Raw genomic sequence first — 18948 nt, 5'->3', positions numbered from 1 at the left:
GCTAACATGGCAAGTCTTTCATCTTGGGTATTGAATACTGTTGTAAGCATGGTACCTTTATCATAGGTTAGTACTAAGCTAACTGCCCTTGTGAGCCTGTTTAAGCCTAGCCAATTATCCCTTGTGAGACTCAAACCCTGCACCTTTTGTTTGTAAGGCAAACATCTTCACCATTAGGCCACCCTCCCACCCTTAATCACTGTTTGGCTTGTCATTGCCAAATGCCCTGACATAGCCATGCAGTTTCATTACAGGAATAACGGGTACAGTGCAGTCTGAAAACTTAGCAGGTTCAGCTTTTTTGTTTTCTTGTAAAAGGCAGATAAGTTATACTGATGCATTTGTTTTCAAATTGTATGGGACTGATCAAGGGTTGAGAAGCCTGTAAAGTGCATTTCGTCTCACACACATTGCTACTGTTCCTTTCATTGTGCTTATGTGATCCTTAAGCATTTTAATATTTTTCTGAAAAATCCATTTGAAACTTTGGTCTCAAACAATTGAACTACAAAACTAGTATATGTTTAGCTCTTTTAACCAACCCTGCCTCAGAAAATGTGGGCCTCAGCCAGGACATTTTGTGTTTGCTATGGTGTTTGCTTTCAGAATGATCCAACATTCTTCTAGTTGACATATTTACATTTATTTGTAACTTTTCTCTATTATTCATCAGAGGCACTACAGTGTGTGTCTAATTCAAATAATAATACATTTCATTATTGTTTTCCATTTTGTACATTATAGGAGAGTAATTTGGGATGCCTATTTCCTTCAAACAGCAATGGATTAATTCTGTTTCACTGGTCTTTTTCTTCCCCTTCTCAGCTCCCTCCACATGCTGCGCAACTTAACTTGTAGATTGGAACTGTTTAATTTCAGCCTTTTGAATCTGGCTATAACAAGTCCACTGTTAAGGAGCCAGGTTTTTCTTTCTTTCTTATTTTCCAGTGTGAAGAAATAGTCCAATTATATATAGTATTTTTTATCTTCCTGATGAAGATTTTCGACCATATTTGTTACATACTTTTAATTGGACTGTGCTTCTTTTTTGAAGAACACTGTTTTATAACATCTGCACTGTTCAATCTCTCTGTTTATTTCTACTAAAAGCTTCTTGCTATTTCAAATGTATTTCCAAAACTCTTTCTGCTCACAGCCTTGTACGGCTACTGATTTTTTTTTCTCACATTTTTGTGAATTTTCTTCATAATCTCAGACATAATCTAACATCATTAGATATACTACTGCAGGAATTAACTTTAAAACACTGCACTCTGTAATCCTTAGTTTTAGATTTAGATTTAGATTTCTTTTATGTTAGATTATCTATAAATTGAAATGTTTTATAATCTATGGTCAGATTCAGAAAGAGCCATTGACAATCGTAAGCCCAGATATGGGCTGCAAACGGTAGAGGTAGCCCTTTCTGATTCAGGGACAGGCCAGCCACTGTGATCTTACATGGTCTGCAGGATAACAGCAGTGGGATGACTCCTCAGCCTAGGCTATAAATTAATGAGATATTTCAGGGGAGTGGCTTATACTAATTAGCCAAGTGTTCTCCCCCCTGAAAATGTCTGTGGTAAGAGAATTGCTCAACTGAGTAATGTAACTCAGCGTAAAGTTTGCATTTGCCCATTACATTCAGTGGGTGAGATTCCATAAGAGTTAAGTTCCAAGTAGTTTAGCGGTCAGGTAATAGTGGGGTGTGGGCGTGTGCATGTATGTGTGAGGCTGTATGTGTGAATGTATGCAGATGGATATGTGATCTCAGATGTGTTTGGGGGGATGTGAGTGTGAGTGTGACTGTTTGCCTTGGGGGGGTCACAGTAGGGGTTTAGTTAGGGAATAGGAATGTGTGTGTGTGTGTGTGTGTGTGTGTGTGTGTGTGTGTGTGTGTGTGTGTGTGTGTTTACATGCATGATGAGCTGTCATACCTCTGACGTCCCCTAGACTAACAAGCAAATTCATCAATATGGAGATGGATACTAGTCACTAGGGAGCTTTAACTATTACTCTAATTTAATAGAACCACAGTTTTGCAGCACAAAAGATGTAGGGGTGGGGGGAAGTACTAGACACCAGGGTTATGAAATATTACCATTAGTCACCTAAAAAGTTAATAGAACAACAGGTTTTGCAGCATGAAAAATGTAAGATGATTTTGGGGTAGCACTAGACACTAGGGACACTAAATACTACCCTAACTCACTTAAAAAATTAAAAACTGTGGGAAGCTTTGAACCCTGTAACCTTGGCACAGAAAGTAACTCACCAAATAGGCAGAGCTTTAGCCCATTGTGCCAGCTTTAGACATTAAGGATATCATTAAGAAAAAGAATAACAGAAAAAAGCACCAAACCCAGCACCTTTAGCTCAATAAACATGTCATTAACAGCATTTTAATCCACTGCATTACAAAAGAGCTGCAGTATTAGGAGGTAGTTTCTGTGGAATAAGTAAGGATGAAACAAATGTATCATATTACAGATCAACTGTAATGGTCCATGAGTTACCAATGAGAGGGAAGACATAAGCCAAAATCAGAGCTGTTCTGTAAAATCAGGGACAGTTGAGAGGGATGGGGTGCATCCATTTGGGGGGTACTGCTATATGCTTGTAACAACATCCAAGTGGAAGTGAGGGGTGACCACTGTGGGCAAGACATTGCACATCCTAGTTTGACTCATCAAGCCTGGTGCTTGCAAGATGTAGGGCTGAGACAAAAACCCTCAATCTTCCATTCCCCATACTGGCATCATACAGAAGCTAAACGCTTTAAAAAATTGACCAATATGTAATAAGATGGAGAGAAAACTGTCTGAAAGGCAAAACCCACACAGTCTGAGTTTCAGGTGTCTCATCAGAAAGTACAAAAGTAGCAATTGTATTCCACAGGGTTCAGAGCTGGGACCTCTTGTTTTTTGCATTTGCTTCTTTAATCTCAAAGCAGAGAGCCAAGACTCTGGCTAACAAAGTTTGCAGATGACTGCAAAATGGAGGTTGTTGTTAAGTAACCCTCTGATACCCAAATCTTTAAGAATAAACTTTCCTTAGTAAACACTTGCTGTACTAAAACAGGCATAAACTAAATGCTAAGAAGTGTACTGTCATCACTTTTGGTAGACAAACCTCACTTTTTTAAACAAGAAACCTCTTCATTAAATTATCATGTATGACATAGGCAAGCTTGCATTTATGTAAATGAAAACAAACCATACTGACATAATTTCAGTTGCAAACATTATACATTACAAACCATATTGACACAATTGTAGTTGCAAACTTTACACATCACTTATAATCTGTCCATTCATTGTCAAACATTACATAGCTCATTTAAATCCTGTCTTCTTTTAAACCTCGTTCTTCCTCTGCATGTAATGTTCCCACAATTCCCATTTTTTCCTATGTAATTTGCTCCTACCCTTTTCTAAAGATCCCAATTCCAGTTGTTTTTTCTCTAATACTATATTCACTACTTCTAATAAAGTTGATTTAGACTTGAATTTCTATTTTCTAGTAATTGTTTTTTTGGCAGACACCATAATTAGGCTCAGCAATATGTCTAGGCAATTCTGTTTCTATATTATAGCTAAAAAATATAATTTCCTTCATTACACCAATTTGCTCACACAATATCTCTGACAGGGCAGTCTGCAGGGAATCTTTAAAGGCTGCCAACTCATTACACCAGTTATCTTTTTCTTCCCCATCACACTTCTAACATTTGCTGTCTACTTGAGGAAAATTCTTTGGACTCTGCTTGGGGTATAAAATACCCGTGTAAACACTTCCAAGCAAAGATCCTAAATCTTCTAGACTTTGTTGCATATTTGGGAGACAGACATATATCCCCCCATTGTTTCTTTGTGAATTGCTTATCCAGTCTCTTTTCCCAAGCCATTCAAACATCCTCTGATTGATTCTTATAGTTATCATGCAATATGTTATATGCTGTACTAATTATTCCTTTCTTAATGGCAGCTTCTGTTCTAGATTAAAAACTCTACCAGTGTTTATCTTTCATTTAGGCCCCCCTATTTCTTTCTCTTTGCCTATACTGTGATATCAGTCCTTGATAGGGAAGGCAGTCTCTAACCTGCAGTCCAAATAAACTCTTGGCATATTCCCATTCTATTATATTTCCCTCTCTAGTTGTTTGCAACCAGTACCTTGGTTTCTTTGCCAGTTTTCACCAATAAATTTCAGCCCCCTCCTACCTATTGTCTGTATCCCTAATTGCAGTCATCTCTATTGGCAGAATTCCTTTCTTCATTCCCGTGTTGGCCTAGTTCTTAGCATACTTTCTGCTACTTTATGAATATAACATTCTGTGTGATTATCAGAATCAATTTATCCCACTTGACTCTTTGCTGTCTTCCCCTCCCAGATAAAATCCTTCAGCCCTGTGTTAATTTCTATCTACAGCTTCTCCTCTGGTTGATAAAATATGCTTGACCTGTGTATAAGACTAAAGGGACTAAAACCATTTTAACTGCTTATATCTTACTATTGATATCCATATAACAGAGCTTCCATTTTCTCAGTTTTTGTATCATCTTTTGTTTAGTCTCTTCCCACACATCTTTAGCTGCCACACTGGAATCATTTTAATCCATATTTCTAAATACTTAATTTTATCATGTCCCCATAAATATGGATATTGCTGAACCAATGTGTGTGCGTGTGTACATAATTTACTGATCTTGCTTTTGTTTTAGCTTCATTAATTTGTATTTCAAAAATATTTGCAACTGTCTTAAAATGTTCCACAACACTGTAATGTCCCTTTCTGATTTTGTATGGTATAAAATAATATCATCTGCAAACAGAGACCACTTTTCTTGACTACCATACCAATTATATCCTTGAATCTCTGAATCCCTTATTTTTTTTCCCCAGTGGTTCTAAACATAATGCCAATAACAAAGGGGAGAGAGGACACCCCTGCCTGGTTCCTCTTCTCAAGCAGAAATTATTAAAGAGGACCCCACCCACTTCAATTTTCACCTCCAATCCCTGATATATTCTTCTAATCAACCTTATAATTTTATCAGGGAATGCAAATGCTTCCATTCCCTGCTAACAAAGTCCCAGCTTACTCTGTCAAATGAGTTTTCTGCATCATTACCAACCAGCAACAGTGATATTTTCTTAAATTCTGTTTCCCTCTGGAGCATCAGTGATCTGTTAATGTTGTCAAATGTTTGCTACCATTCCGCAAAATCACATTGTTCCATATCTATCAGTTTTGGCATCACTTTTGCCATTCGTTTACCCATTATAGACATAAACACTTTATAATCATGGTTTAGTATTGATTTGAGCTTGTATGAAGCTGGATCTGATAGATCTTTACCCTCTTTAGGTATTACAGCTACCACCACTTTCTTCCAGAATGCTGGTACCTCTCCTCCCCTCCTCTTAACATACTGTTAAACAAAACTTTGCAGATCTTTATCAGTTTTTCCCTCCTAACCTCTTAATAGGAACAAGTGTTCCAAACTGACAGCCACACACATGCACAGACTTGAATTCACCTAAAAGAAAGATTATCCATGCTAAGACCCATGGCACAACCTGTGCTTCTACTGAGTGCTGTCTGGCTTTGTCTTATCTGTCTAGCTCTCTCAGCTGTGAAAATACTTGAATGCTTTCTGAAAACATTTTTTTCAAGCCATTTCTCTTTATCAGATTATATCCTAGAGACACGAGAACCAGACACAAAACTGCCAAGCATATATTTGTTTACTACAAAAAAGCCTTATGATATTCAATATTCTTCTTCATTTACTTGCTTTCTCTTAAAACTTGTTACTAGATTAAGCTTATGGCCTTAACCCAGTCATTTCCCTGTGCAAGAATGAGAAAAGCACACTATGTTATCTTTTGTCATGCTCTTTTAACCAGATTTTTATACTTCTTTTTGTTTGTTTTTTTTTTCCTACATTGCTGTGCAAACATTTCTCAAAAACTGAACAGGAAGAAAGAGAGAAGAGAGGAGAAAGAAAAAAAACAGAAACAACTATTTACATTACTGCCCCCATTACACTTAAAATAACTAAGAAAACTTTACTTTATAGCATGCAAAGAAAATCATCCACTATTAAAATAGTACCATTAAGAAACATGTTTGTTATATTTAGAGTTAACTTTCTACCACCTCTATCACCCTCCTGAGTATTTTTCCAAACATTAATGACATGAATTAGGGCATATGCTTTAGAGTCTCCTACAAGTTTAACAAAGTCCAAAAAGGCCAATATATCCAGATTTTCTTGTTCTGTCATGTTTTGCAAATATAATTATTGCTTTGTAATCCCACATGTGTAAGTTTCCAAGTTACTGATTATGATTTTATTCTCCAAATATTAATGATATGAAGTAGGGCATATGCTTTACAGTCCACTACAAGTTTAACAAAGTCCAAGAAAGTCCAGCATTTCCAGATTTTCTTGTTCTATTCCTGTTCATCTCCATCTCCCAAATCCTGTCTGTGCTTCATTTTCAATGTACTCTTAATTTTTCTAGTTGACTCTTGTGTTTTTTCCTTCTCTCAACCATTTTCCATTGAAATATTGAAAAAGGTTTCACTGGCACAGTTTGTCTGTTGTTTTTATTACCAGAAAAGCAAGAAGCAGAATTCCCTTCTGTTTCACAGCTCACTTTTTGTGGGCAAATGTTGATATTTCTTCCTTAGTATATACTACATCAAAAATTATTTTGTCCCTCTAGGGAAAATATTTTGAAGATAGCTGGGTACAGCAGTTTGAATCTTACACCTGCTTCTCAATATTCATGAATAATGGAATAAATTTACTCCTCATCTGCCTGGTGTACAATGAGGAGTCATTCACCACAAACACTCTGCTGTCTCACTTTTAGCACTTTGTCATTCTGCCACAGTTTTGACAGAATCAACTCATTTTGCTGGTAAGATTGGTTCATAGGTAGGTACTATGCTATTTGCCCAAGGTCATTTATAAGCCTAGCCAGAATGTGTTGGCTTTTGCCTCCCTTTTAAATTAGTTTCCTGCTCCTCTGTCCAGCAGGGCCACTGAAGTGATCCCAGAGGTAAATTTACGACTTCCCATCCACTCGTCAAGCTTTCTCTTGAAGAGAGTCAGTGAGGGGCTTTGCCTAACATAAATTGGGATTCTATTCCAGAGCAAGGGAAGTCTCTGGGAAAGGAATCTATCCCTCCATTATGTCCTCTTTATTGTTGTGCTGAGGTTTAATTCACTGGAGCGTGTGGCTCTAAGAGATTTGGTTTTCTTGAGGTGGAGCATGTCCATTAATTCTGGGTTGGACATGGCCTTGTACGTCAGGCAGAGATCACCTCTGAGCAGGTGGTAAGCAACTGAGTAGAGCTGGAGTTTCTTTAGTTGAGCTGCATAGGGCATCTGTTTGAGTCCCATGATCCTCTTGTTGAGGTACTTCTGTGGTTTTTCCAGCTGTTGCAGGTGTTGAGTAAGGTACATTCCAAATGGGGCATTGTACTCTATTATGGGCCTAATGAGTGATGAGTAGAGGGGCACTATGACCTCTCTTAATCTAGATGTGAACCCTTTCGTGATTAGGTGGGCTACATAGAATGATTTTCTAACCACTTTGGCAATGTGATTATCAAAGGAGAGGTTGCTATCTACCTGGGTCCCCAGATCCATAATTACATCTTCTGTATTTAGTGGATTACCACCTATGTGATAATTCGTGGGCACTTTGTTTTTCCCAAAGAGGATGACTATGCATTTTTTGGTATTTAGCTTGAGGCCATAGTTCTGACACCGGGTATCTGTCTCCATGAGACCCTACTGGAGGATGTCCATGTCAGCCGGAGAGTCAATTATGGCCCCCAGTTTGCAGTCATCTGCGAACTTGGTCAGCCATAGTCCTCCCATGCTTGTCTGTACCTCGGAGAAGTATATACCGAATAGGAGGGGTCCCAGGACTGAGCCCTGTGAGACACCACTTATAACAGGTTTAGAGTCGGACATGGCACCCGCAACTCTGACCATGTGTGTTCTATCTGTGAGCCAGTTGGCAGCCCATCTCATGACATAGGGTTTAATGTTCAAGCTGGTGAGCTTATCTATGATGCCAGAGTGGGGAATGGTGTCAAAGGCCTTAGTGAGGTCCAGGTAGGCTGTGTGGATTACCTTTCCCTCATCTATGGCCTAGGTAACTGTTTCAAAGAAGTCAACTAGGTTTAGGAGGCAGGATCTGCCTTTAACAAAGCCAAATTGGGTAGGGTCCAGTGTCTGGAAGTTCCCAATGTCTCTCTTTATGAGTTCCATGATGATGTGCCCCATAGCTTTGCAGACCAGGCTAGTCAGGCTTATGGGGCGATAGTTCCCAGGATCTGTTGTGGCACCACCTTTGTGTAGCGGGATGACTATTGCTGTACGCCATTCTTTGGGTACATAGCCGGTGGTAAGGCTGAGTTTGAACAGTGAATTTAGGTGAGGGTTTAGTTCATTTTGGAGCTCATGTAAGACGCAGCCTAGGATACCATCCGGTCCCATTGATGTGTTTTTAGCTTTGGAGAGGGCTGTTTTCACTTGTGTGTCTGTGATGCCTGGGGCTCTACATTCTTCTGGGATGGACACTGGCCCTTTTGGGGGTGGGGGGGTAAAGTTTGCACTGAACCTGTCAGCCAGGATGTTGGCAATGTCAGTTGGTTCAGTGTATTTTTTGATATTTTGCAAAGGGGATGACTATGCATTTTTTGGCATTTAGCTTGAGGCCATAGTTCTGACACCAGGTATCTGTCTCCATGAGACCCTATTGGAGGATGTCTGTGTCAGCCAGAGAGTCGATTATGGCCCCCAATTTGCAGTCATCTGCGAACTTGGTCAGCCATAGTCCTCCCATGCTTGCCTGTACCTTGGAGAAGTATATATCAAATAGGAGGGCCCCAGGACTGAGCCCTGTGAGACGCCACTTGTAACTGGTTTAGAGTCGGACATGGCACCTGCAACTCTGACTATGTGTGTTCTATCTCTGAGCCAGTTGGCAGCCCATCTCATGACATAGGGTTTAATGTTCAAGCTGGTGAGCTTATCTTTCATGCCAGAGTGGGGGATGGTGTCGAAGGCCTTAGCGAGGTCCAGGTAGGCTGTGTGGACTACCTTTCCCTCATCTGTGGCCTTGGTAACTGTTTCAAAGAAGTCAACTAGGTTTAGGAGGCAGGCTCTGCCTTTAACAGAGCCGAATTGGGTAGGGTCCAGTGTCTGGAGGTTCCCAATGTCTCTCTTTATGAGTTCCATGATGATGTGCTCCATAGCTTTGCAGACCAGGCTAGTCAGGCTTATGGGGCAATAGTTCCCAGGATCTGTTGTGGCACCACCTTTGTGGAGCGGGATGACTGTTGCTGTATGCCATTCTTTGGGTACATAGCCTGTGGTAAAGCTGAGTTTGAACAGTGAATTTAGGTGAGGGTTTAGTTCATTTTGGAGCTCATGTAAGATGCAGCCTGGGATACCATCTGGTCCCATTGATGCTGTGTTTTTAGCTTTGGAGTGGGCTGTTTTCACTTGTGTGTCTGTGATGTCTGGGGCTCTACATTCTTCTGGGATGGACACGGGCCCTTTTGGGGGTGGGGGGGTAAAGTTTGCACTGAACCCGTCAGCCAGGATGCTGGCAATGTCAATTGGTTCAGCGTATTTTTTGCCATTTTGCACTATCTCAGAGCATATCTGAGAGTTGCCACCTAGATTCTTGACATAGCTAAGGAAGGCTTTGTGATTATCTTTAAAGTCTTTGGCAATTTTTTTTTCGAAACTGGCCTTGGATGATTTTATGAGGTATCGTAGTTTCTTGCTAATATTGATCAGAGCTGCCTTTCCTTTTTGGGATTTTGCTCTATCATGTAATAGTTTCCTCCTTCTGTTGTATAGCTTATTTATGGCTGGGGACCACCAGACTGGTTTCCTCTTTTTGGAGGAGTGAGTCTTGGTTTTACTTGGGATGGCTCGATCCATTCATTCCTGTAGGTGCTCAGAGAATGCATTTGTAAAGGATTCTGCAGTTTGGGCAGCATTATCCTTTAGCATGGGGGCTTTGAAACTTTACACCTCGGTCTTGAGAAGTGTGAAGTTGGCTTTTGAAAAGTTTTTCACAGTGGTTTCCTTGACTGGGGGTGGGGTCTGGATGTGGATGTCCAGTGTGATTAGTTTATGGTCTGATCTTACCAGCGAGGGGTTTACCTCTGTTTTGGAGCACTGATCCCCCATGTTGGTGATGATCAGGTCCAATATGTTGTCACCTCTTGTGGGCGTGGTGACCAGCTGTTCCAGGGCATTTGAGTTTATAAACTCTAGGAAGCGTTGGGCAAAGGAGTTTGTACTTGTGTAGTTTTCCCAGTCAATGTTTCGGTAGTTGAAATCACCCAATATCATGGTGTTAGGTAGGACCTTCATATTTTCCAATGTTCTCAGGAATGCTGAGTGGGGGTCCTGATACAAGGTAGGTGATTTGTAGCAAGCTACAATCTGAAAAGCAGCTTTGCCCACTATTAGTTGCACATGGATGGTCTCCGAGACCTCGTGCTGTGCTACTAACCTGGAGATGTGGATATCCTTTATGAAAATGGATACACTCCCTCCTTTTGTATTTCGGTCCAGGTTCTGGGGCCGATAGGTATGGTATGAGTTGTAGCCTGGTAGTGCTGGGGTACTCTCTGGATCCTTGAACCAGGTTTCTGTTACTGCACAGATATCAATTTTCTCCATGCTAAGGAGTGCCTCGAGTCTGTGCATTTTGAGGTTTAGACTTCTGGCATTGAGTAGCATTACCCTCAGTTTTTGGTTACTTGTGTTGTTTATGGAGGTGGGTTTGTCTTTTGAGCTTTGCCTAAAAACGCACTATGGGGGTGGCAAGAGCCTTGGCCAGTATTTGAAAGCCTAAGGGCGACAGGTGCAAGCCATCTCCAGTGAAGTAGCGTGGCTTGTCAAGCATGTCGTCCCAGGCTGACAGACACTGGATCCCCTTTGAATGACACCAATAACTTAGCCAATTGTTAAAACTGATAATTTTTTCTTTGTACTGTGGCATCATTCTTGGTGAGGGCAAGATGCTACTCAGGGTCAGGGTCATACCGGCCTGGGCTACATGATCAGAGAGTTCCTCTATGTCTCTTTTCATGTAGTCCAGGGAGGTACATCTCAGGTCATTCACACCAACATGTACAATGACAGAGTCATATTTGTACTTGTTTTGGAGTAACCTGAGTGCTTGTGTTATGTGGCGGATCCTGGCACCTGACAGGCAGCTTACAGTAACCTTCTCCTTGTTCAGTATAGTGAGTGGAACGTCAGTGTGCCTGACAATAGAGTCACCTATTACTAGTGTATTGGGTGTGTTGTTAAGCCTTAAGGGCTGTGATTGTGTGGCACACTGACTTTGTGAAGTATGTGATACGTGGTTGTTGTTTGAGGGGGGAGGTTGCTTGGATGTCTGCTTTGGAGGTCTCTGCTGCTTAGGCAGATTTTTATTTAGAGCCTCCGAGTATGTTTTTGTGTATTTATGTGTGTTGTTTGCTGGTGCAGATATGGCTGGTGTATTTGAGACTGGTAGTGTGGGGCAAGTGTTTCCCTTCTCCTCCTGACTGATTGTTCCAGCCTTGGGTTGAGAGAGCTTGGCCTCCAGTTTGGCTGCATAGTTGCATCTCTCACATACATTTGTGTTTGTTGGAAGGAGGAGAGGGTTGCCTGTGTACATGAGGCAATTGTAACATTGCCTCAAAATTCCCAGATTCACCAGCTGGACTGGAGAGTACACCTGAAACTGCACTTTGGACATGCCTGTATGGATAAATGAACTGATATACTGATTGTCCAGTAGGGACGAATAGGAAACCTTGTCCTACTGTATAGTAAAGCGGAGGTGTTGTGTTAGCATTTATTAGTGCTTACTGAGAGCTTAGAGCAAGTGCTGGGCTGTAAAAGGAAAGTTAGTGTTCTTTATTTGAGAGTTTGACTAGTTCCAAGGGAAAAATTGAAGAGCAGACTTCATGGAGCCTGGAATAGTTTAACCCTAGCTAACCGGCGCTGGGCAGTGTGCAAAACCACACAAATGCGGGTTTTAAGGCAGGGAGATGAAAGAGATAGGAATTAGCCCAAAACAGCCAATAAACTACTAGTTGCTGGGCTGAGACAACTCCTCCAGGGACAGATAGGCTCTTCAAAGCTCCCCACTCTCATTGGTGAACAGAGAAACTTCCTCCTATCCAAGTAAGGATATGGGCAACACAGGAACTTGCACCATAGCCCTGAACTCAGCAGAACCTGAAAACTGGACTAGACTAGCTTAGAAAAGGTGGGAAACAAGAATTTTGTTTTTGTTTTTTTCTTTTTTTCAGCAGAAGATACAGTAAAGTTTCACAAAAAACACTTTAAATGCTTAGAACAGGCTAGTGCACTTTAGTGTGTAGCCTACAACAGTTTAAACAACACAAAAAATGACTTAAATGACTTTAAAAGTGCAAATAGGAAAAACAGTATAGTATGCAGCAAAAATAGTTTTTTTAAGGCACAGAAATGCTACAATTCGCTTTTCATTGAAATTAGCAGTCACAGGAAAAAAGCAGAGAAAAAATACTTAATCAGTTGAAAGTCACTCTTCTGTCGCTCTGCTGCTTGTAGTACTCTGCAGGACACCATGAGGAGCTTTGCTGAGTTGTATACAAGTGAAAGACTGCACAAATGCGGGTTTTAAGGCAGGGAGATGAAAGAGATAGAAATTAGCCCAAAACGGCCAATAAACTATTAGTTGCTGGGCTGAGACCACTCCTCCAGGGACAGATAGGCTGCTCAAAGCCCCCCACTCTCACTGGTGAACAGAGAAACTTACTTCTATCCAAGTAAGGATATGGGCAACACAGGATCTTGTACCACAGCCGTGAATTCAGCAGAACCTGAAAACTGGACTAGACTAGCTTAGAAAAGGCGGGAAACAAGAATATTTTTTTTTGTTTTTTCTTTTTTTCAGCAGAAGATACAGTAAAGTTTCAGAAAAAACACTTTAAATGCTTAGAACAGGCTAGCACACTTTAGTGTGTAGCCTACAACAGTTAAACAACACAAAAACTACTTAAACGACTTTAAAAGTGCAAACAGCAAAAAACAGTATAGCATGCAGCAGAAATAATTTTTTTAAGGCACAGAAATGCTAGAAATAGCTTTTTTGGCGAAATTAGCAGTCACAGGAAAAAAAGCAGAGAAAACAAAATACTTAATCAGTTGAAAGTCACTCTTTTGTCGCTCTGCTGCTTGTAGTACTCTGCAGGACACCACAAGGAGCTTTGCTGAGTTGCATCTTTACTAGTATGGTCTAGGTTGCTTTCTCATAACCAGGTTTGGAGCATACCCACAAGATGTGACCTTTCAATTAACAGTTTCCTGGTGTGGAATACTAGTCCAATTACTTATTTGTGCTTTCATAAAATTAATGCAGACTGTTCCTTACATCTTCTCTGATACAGCAAAATCTCAGATTTTCCCTACATTTTTGTGCTCTAATTCTATTAATTTTTGAAACATCTCTTCTTGTGCAGTCTCATATTCAGCCAGTCTTTTCTTCATTACAGCCACTGAGTTTTGCAGTGTTGTCACCATAACTGAATATCTATTTAAAGCTTCTTCCATTTTTTTGTAGCCTTTTATTGTTTGGGTTGATATAATCCATCAGTGTTTCATTTATTTTAATCAGATCTCTGTGCAGTTGCCTTATAATTTTCTCTAGGTTACTGGTAGTCATGTCTGGAGCTTACATTGCTTTTTGCAGAACAGCTGCAGTACTTTTCCCAGTCAGTGTTTTTGTCCCCTTTTGTAGCTGATTTTCTTTCAGGTGTTCTGTATTTTTTCCTGGCATTCAAGTAGTGCTCTTACTAGCCAGTTACTGAAATTTACCCAAAAATGTAGCTCCACTGGCTTTTTCTGCTAAGTTTCTGTGTTTACATTGGAAGAGCTAGAATTAAGCTGTTACTCAATGTGCAGCCATCTTGAAAGTCTATGCAGAAAATCCTCATCTTGTCATACTGTATAGACTACACACCACTATAAAATGAAAATGCGGTCAGGAACCTTGGAACTTGGATTGATATAACTGTCTTTTTATCATCATTTGACAGCAGTTGTCAGGAAAACCTTTTATTACCTCATCTAATTGTCAAAGGAATAACATCATGATCTAAAGAGGCAATCAACCCATTTTACTCACAACTATAGAGTCTAATGTTCCCTTTGGGATGTATTTCAGTAACTATATCTAACAATGTGAAAGCCCCAAAATTTCCTGACCAAAATAATCACAGTACTAAAGTCCCTGAGCTAGCAAAGAGTCTGGAAGCCCTATCCCTTTATTCAGTGTTTTATAGACCTCCTGTATCTCTGCAAGTCCAGTATCTTCATCAATACTGCAACCAGCAATCTAAATCTTTACCAACAGTTAAATAAAGTGAGGTGGAGGAACAGGTTTACAACCCAGCAGCTACCAAATCTCTGGAGTAAACACCACATGCATATTAAGTAGTGTGACTATCTTTCTTTAAACATAACCTAGTTAATGGGATGGGTATCCACAAATTTACTCAGTTACTGACTGGCATAGCCCTCCCTGGAGAAAGGAGATTTGGCACAAAAGATGGTTCTAGCAGGGTGTGAATGATCATAAGACCCAGTGGCCTTCAAATAGCTATGAATCCATAAACAACCTCTAATGACTTTCTAAATGGTGGCCCCTCCTTATCAACCCCTACTCAGGTGATGGAAAAATAAATGTGCTGATTGGTCTGGATGGGAGTGGTCAGTAGGGCCAAAGAAAAATAAAATAAAATAAATGTACATAGTCTATTAGCAATGATAGCTGTTGGAAAAGGAAGGAGCTTTCCTTGTAGAGACCATACTCCATTCTTGTATTATACATTACTACAGTCTTGAAGAGAATATTATGACTTCAGATCAAAAATACACAGGATGAACAAGTGATGATCAGTGATAAGTCACTGTCTTTGTCTTAAAATGTTCACTAAAAATATAATGGCTGTAAAGTTGCTGTTTATTTGGAACTTCATGTAATAGGTGCCCGAGGATACAGTGGTGTTGTAGAGACTAACTAAAACAATGCAAGAATTTAAATGCTGCTTTACTGTTTAGTATTATGACCTAAACTTGCTGTAGCTGCAGAAGTCAAAAGAGTTTTTGTGTATTTATTTATTTATATCTTTTCTTGTAGCATTTTCACCAATGGCTGATAACCATGTTAGCCATAACTCCAATGTAGGTTTTATTGGTGGAGTTGACAACAAACCATCCTATCCTCCACCTCCACAGGTGACACCCTCTAGATATTCTCCAATTCCTCGACATATGATGGGGGATGATGATTTCACGAGGTAAGTATGCATAATATTAAAATAATGTGTTGTTGAAATCTTTATGTGATTATATTGAGTATATAACAATATAAATATTAAAATAAATGTGCATATGACATGGATTGTAGAAGAATATTTTAATCTAAAGAATGCCTTCTTTGATGCTAATCTGGTTTGCAAGAACCCACAGTAAATTGGAAGAGAATGCATCATATGTAAGCTGCAAACATACAAAAGTACATTCATATATCCTACACATTATGATAGCAAAATAAATTATGGAAGCAGATGAGAGGGGGATACAAATTTGGAAATTGTTTCTATAAAAAAGCATATTCTTAATTGTTTCTATAAAAAGCATATTCTTAAATGTATTGTGATGGTTTATACATACTTGTGTGATAAAAATTTTCTTTTCTAGCCATCTGATTAGCTGACAATAGAACAGTATCAAACACATTTTATATATATTGCTACGGCAGCTGCCGAGTACTGAAACACTTGGAGATTTATTATATAAACTTAAAGCGCTTTTCGTTTGCTGACACGCAAACTTCTTCATAAGTAAAATATAGTAGTACAAACCACTTTTAAACCAGCAGGTAATCAGGTTACCCAATCATTTACAATGTGACTCATACAAAAAACTAATTCAAGGGCTACACCTTCATAAAATGTTACTGTTTTCGGACAAACCAGCTTACATTAGATCATACAATAGGGCTAAACATACTGTGGCAACACGGTATAAATACAAAACATAAATATATATATTAAAAAATGTATATACATATATCAAAAAATGTATGCAAAGAAATCTAGTATGTATCAAAGGGAACATACCAAACTACTGATTGCTACATATACTAATAAAAACTCAAGACTCGATACAAAATTAAAAACATAAAAAAACAAGTGAGACACTTTTAACTTTTATAACTGTTCAATGAAAACATTATATACCAGAAACGTAATAAAGAAACAATAAAAATTAAACAATAAAGAAATCCATCAACTTGTGTACACAAACTAATTCCTGTCATCTCTGCAGACTTCTTAATTTTAAAATACTACTAATAGAACAAGTTTTGTTAAGTCCTGGAAAATTGTAAGTATTAAGCTTAATCTGCCAAAATAATTCTAATTCTTCAAGTGGTAGGGGTGTAGGTCCCAGTGCATTTAATCCACCATTACATCCAGTTTTACAAAGTTTTGAACAACTTTGCGAACTGGACATTAGACAAGTAGTTAGAAGTGGTCTTAGAGTAAAACCTTTACATAATCCAGTTAAAGACGAACGTGAGTACTTAGAGTACATTAAGTCACAGGACATTCATGCGTGTAAACCAGATAAAAGAAGAGGTTTAGTAGTATTTGACAACAGCAACTACACTGAACGCATGAAAATGTTATTGGCCAATAGTGCATATGAATTAGGTTCACGTTCGGAGGTTAACAAAGCTTATTGCCTCATTAAAAACTGTATTAATGATATGTACGTAGAAGGTAGGATTGAACAGACTTTATTCAATTATATGTCAACATCCTATCCAAAATTTCCATACCTTTTCGGTATTCCTAAAATTCATAAAGACCTACTAAATCCACCTATGAGACCCCTAGTTGATGGTCGTGGTTCACCTACATATTCTTGTGCCAAGGTAGTTGACGTTATTCTCCAGAAGTATTTGGTCTTTGAGAACCAAATATGCAAGGATTCTTGGTTGTTTTTGGGAAAAATTGACAACTTGCAGTACAGTGAGAATTATAATTTTCTCACCGTTGACGTGAAAGATGTTTACACTGGTATCCCCCACGACCTAGGTATAGAGTGGGTGGGTTTTATGTTAAACAAACATGGAGCTTCAGTAGCTGAAATTTCCCAGGTGGTAGAATTACTCGACCTTATATTATCAAACAATTTTTTTATGTTTGACAATGATTTTTATTTGCAAAAATTAGGGGTCGCTATGGGCTCCCCGTGTGGGGCCAGCATAGCAAATTTAGTAATGGCTTATTGCGAATCCGAATTTGTATTTAAAAATGACAATTTTAGGAATTCTTTGGTATTTTATACACAATACCTTGATGACATTTTTATTTTATTGAATGGAGACCGTGAAGTTAGTAGGAATGTGTTAGAACTGTTTAATCAATCCACACAGTTTCTAGAATTTACATCTACATTTGACACGGAAGCTATAACCTACATAGACATTTGGTTAGTCAAGAATAGAATACAGGGTTGCTTTGCAGCTAAGATACATAGGAAAAGCACCTATTCTAACTCATTTCTTCATTTTTCCAGTTTCACCCTTATTATCAGAAACAGTCAGTCATCAAGGGTCAGTTAGTAAGGGCCTCACGTATAGTTAGCCAGGATGATGATTTTATTGATGAATGCTGTTTTTTAAAAAGCATGTTTTTGCATCGTGGCTATCCTGAGACCCTACTAGACTCCTTAATTGATGAGGTTAGATTGAAAAGATCTAATCAGTTTTACAAACCCATCCTGGCCGCTAAGGTTTCAGTGTCTTAACAGGTCAGTGGGTCTAATTCCGTGGCAATGGATAATGTTAATGAGTCAACAGATCTGCACACCCATGATTTTCAATTAAGTTTTATTACTACATTTAGTGTGCACAGCCATCTTTGCATTAAGATTATTCAGAAAAATTGGGAACTTTTTAGAACTAACCCAATGTTATTCAATAAACTTGGTAGCTTGCCCAAAGTAATATTTAGGAGAGGCAGGAATCTGAAGAATCTGTTGGAACAACAACGTCACAGTATTCCTAGAATGACAGGTATGAACAAATGCGAAAATTGCAATTTTGTAAGTTTGTTGAGGTAGCCAATTGGTTTGCCATTAATGGCATACACTTCAAACTCAAATGTAGGTTTAACTGTAATTCTAGGTTAGTAGTTTATTTAGCTAAATGTCAATGTTGTCCTGTATTTTATATTGGCAAAACAGAGCATAGGCTCCGTGATAGAATGTATGAACACCAATATGCCATTGCTAAAAGAAAAACGGACAACGCTTTAGCTAAACATATTCAGTTGAATTTGGACCATAAATTTAAATTTATGGCTATAGATCAAGTATCACAGGATATTAGGGGTGGACCTACACCCCTACAACTTGAAGAATTAGAATTATTTTGGCAAATTAAGCTTAATGCTTACAATTTTCCAGGACTTAACGAAACTTGTTCTATTAGTAGTATTTTAAAATTAAGAAGTCTGCAGAGATGACAGGAATTAGTTTGTGTACACAAGTTGATGGATTTCTTTATTGTTTAATTTTTATTGTTTCTTTATTACATTTCTGGTATATAATGTTTTCATTGAACAGTTATAAAAGTTAAAAGTGTCCCACTTGTTTTTTATGTTTTTAATTTTATATCGAGTCTTGAGTTTTTATTAGTATATGTAGCAATCAGTAGTTTGGTATGTTCCCTTTAAAACATATTAGATTTCTTTGCATATATTTTTTGATATATGTATATACATTTTTTAATATATATTTATGTTTTGTATTTATACCATGTTGCCACAGTATGTTT

At 38.7% G+C, this 18948-nt stretch overlaps 1 protein-coding gene across 1 annotated transcript in view; it reads left to right on the top strand.

The window, feature by feature from the left end:
* DLG3 (discs large MAGUK scaffold protein 3) overlaps positions 1-18948 on the top strand; it is a 3698230-nt gene that overhangs the window by 2110816 nt on the left and 1568466 nt on the right. The window contains exon 11 of the mRNA XM_044057417.1: positions 15238-15397. Coding sequence (XP_043913352.1) covers positions 15238-15397 — 160 coding nt within the window. The remainder of the gene's footprint in view (positions 1-15237; positions 15398-18948) is intronic.

The sequence above is a fragment of the Protopterus annectens genome, chromosome 15.part0, assembly GCF_019279795.1.
Source record: "Protopterus annectens isolate FY-2018-M chromosome 15.part0, PAN1.0, whole genome shotgun sequence".
NCBI lineage: Eukaryota > Metazoa > Chordata > Ceratodontiformes > Protopteridae > Protopterus > Protopterus annectens.
Note: the sequence above shows the minus strand (reverse complement) of the source record. Positions and strands in the feature narration are given on the sequence as shown.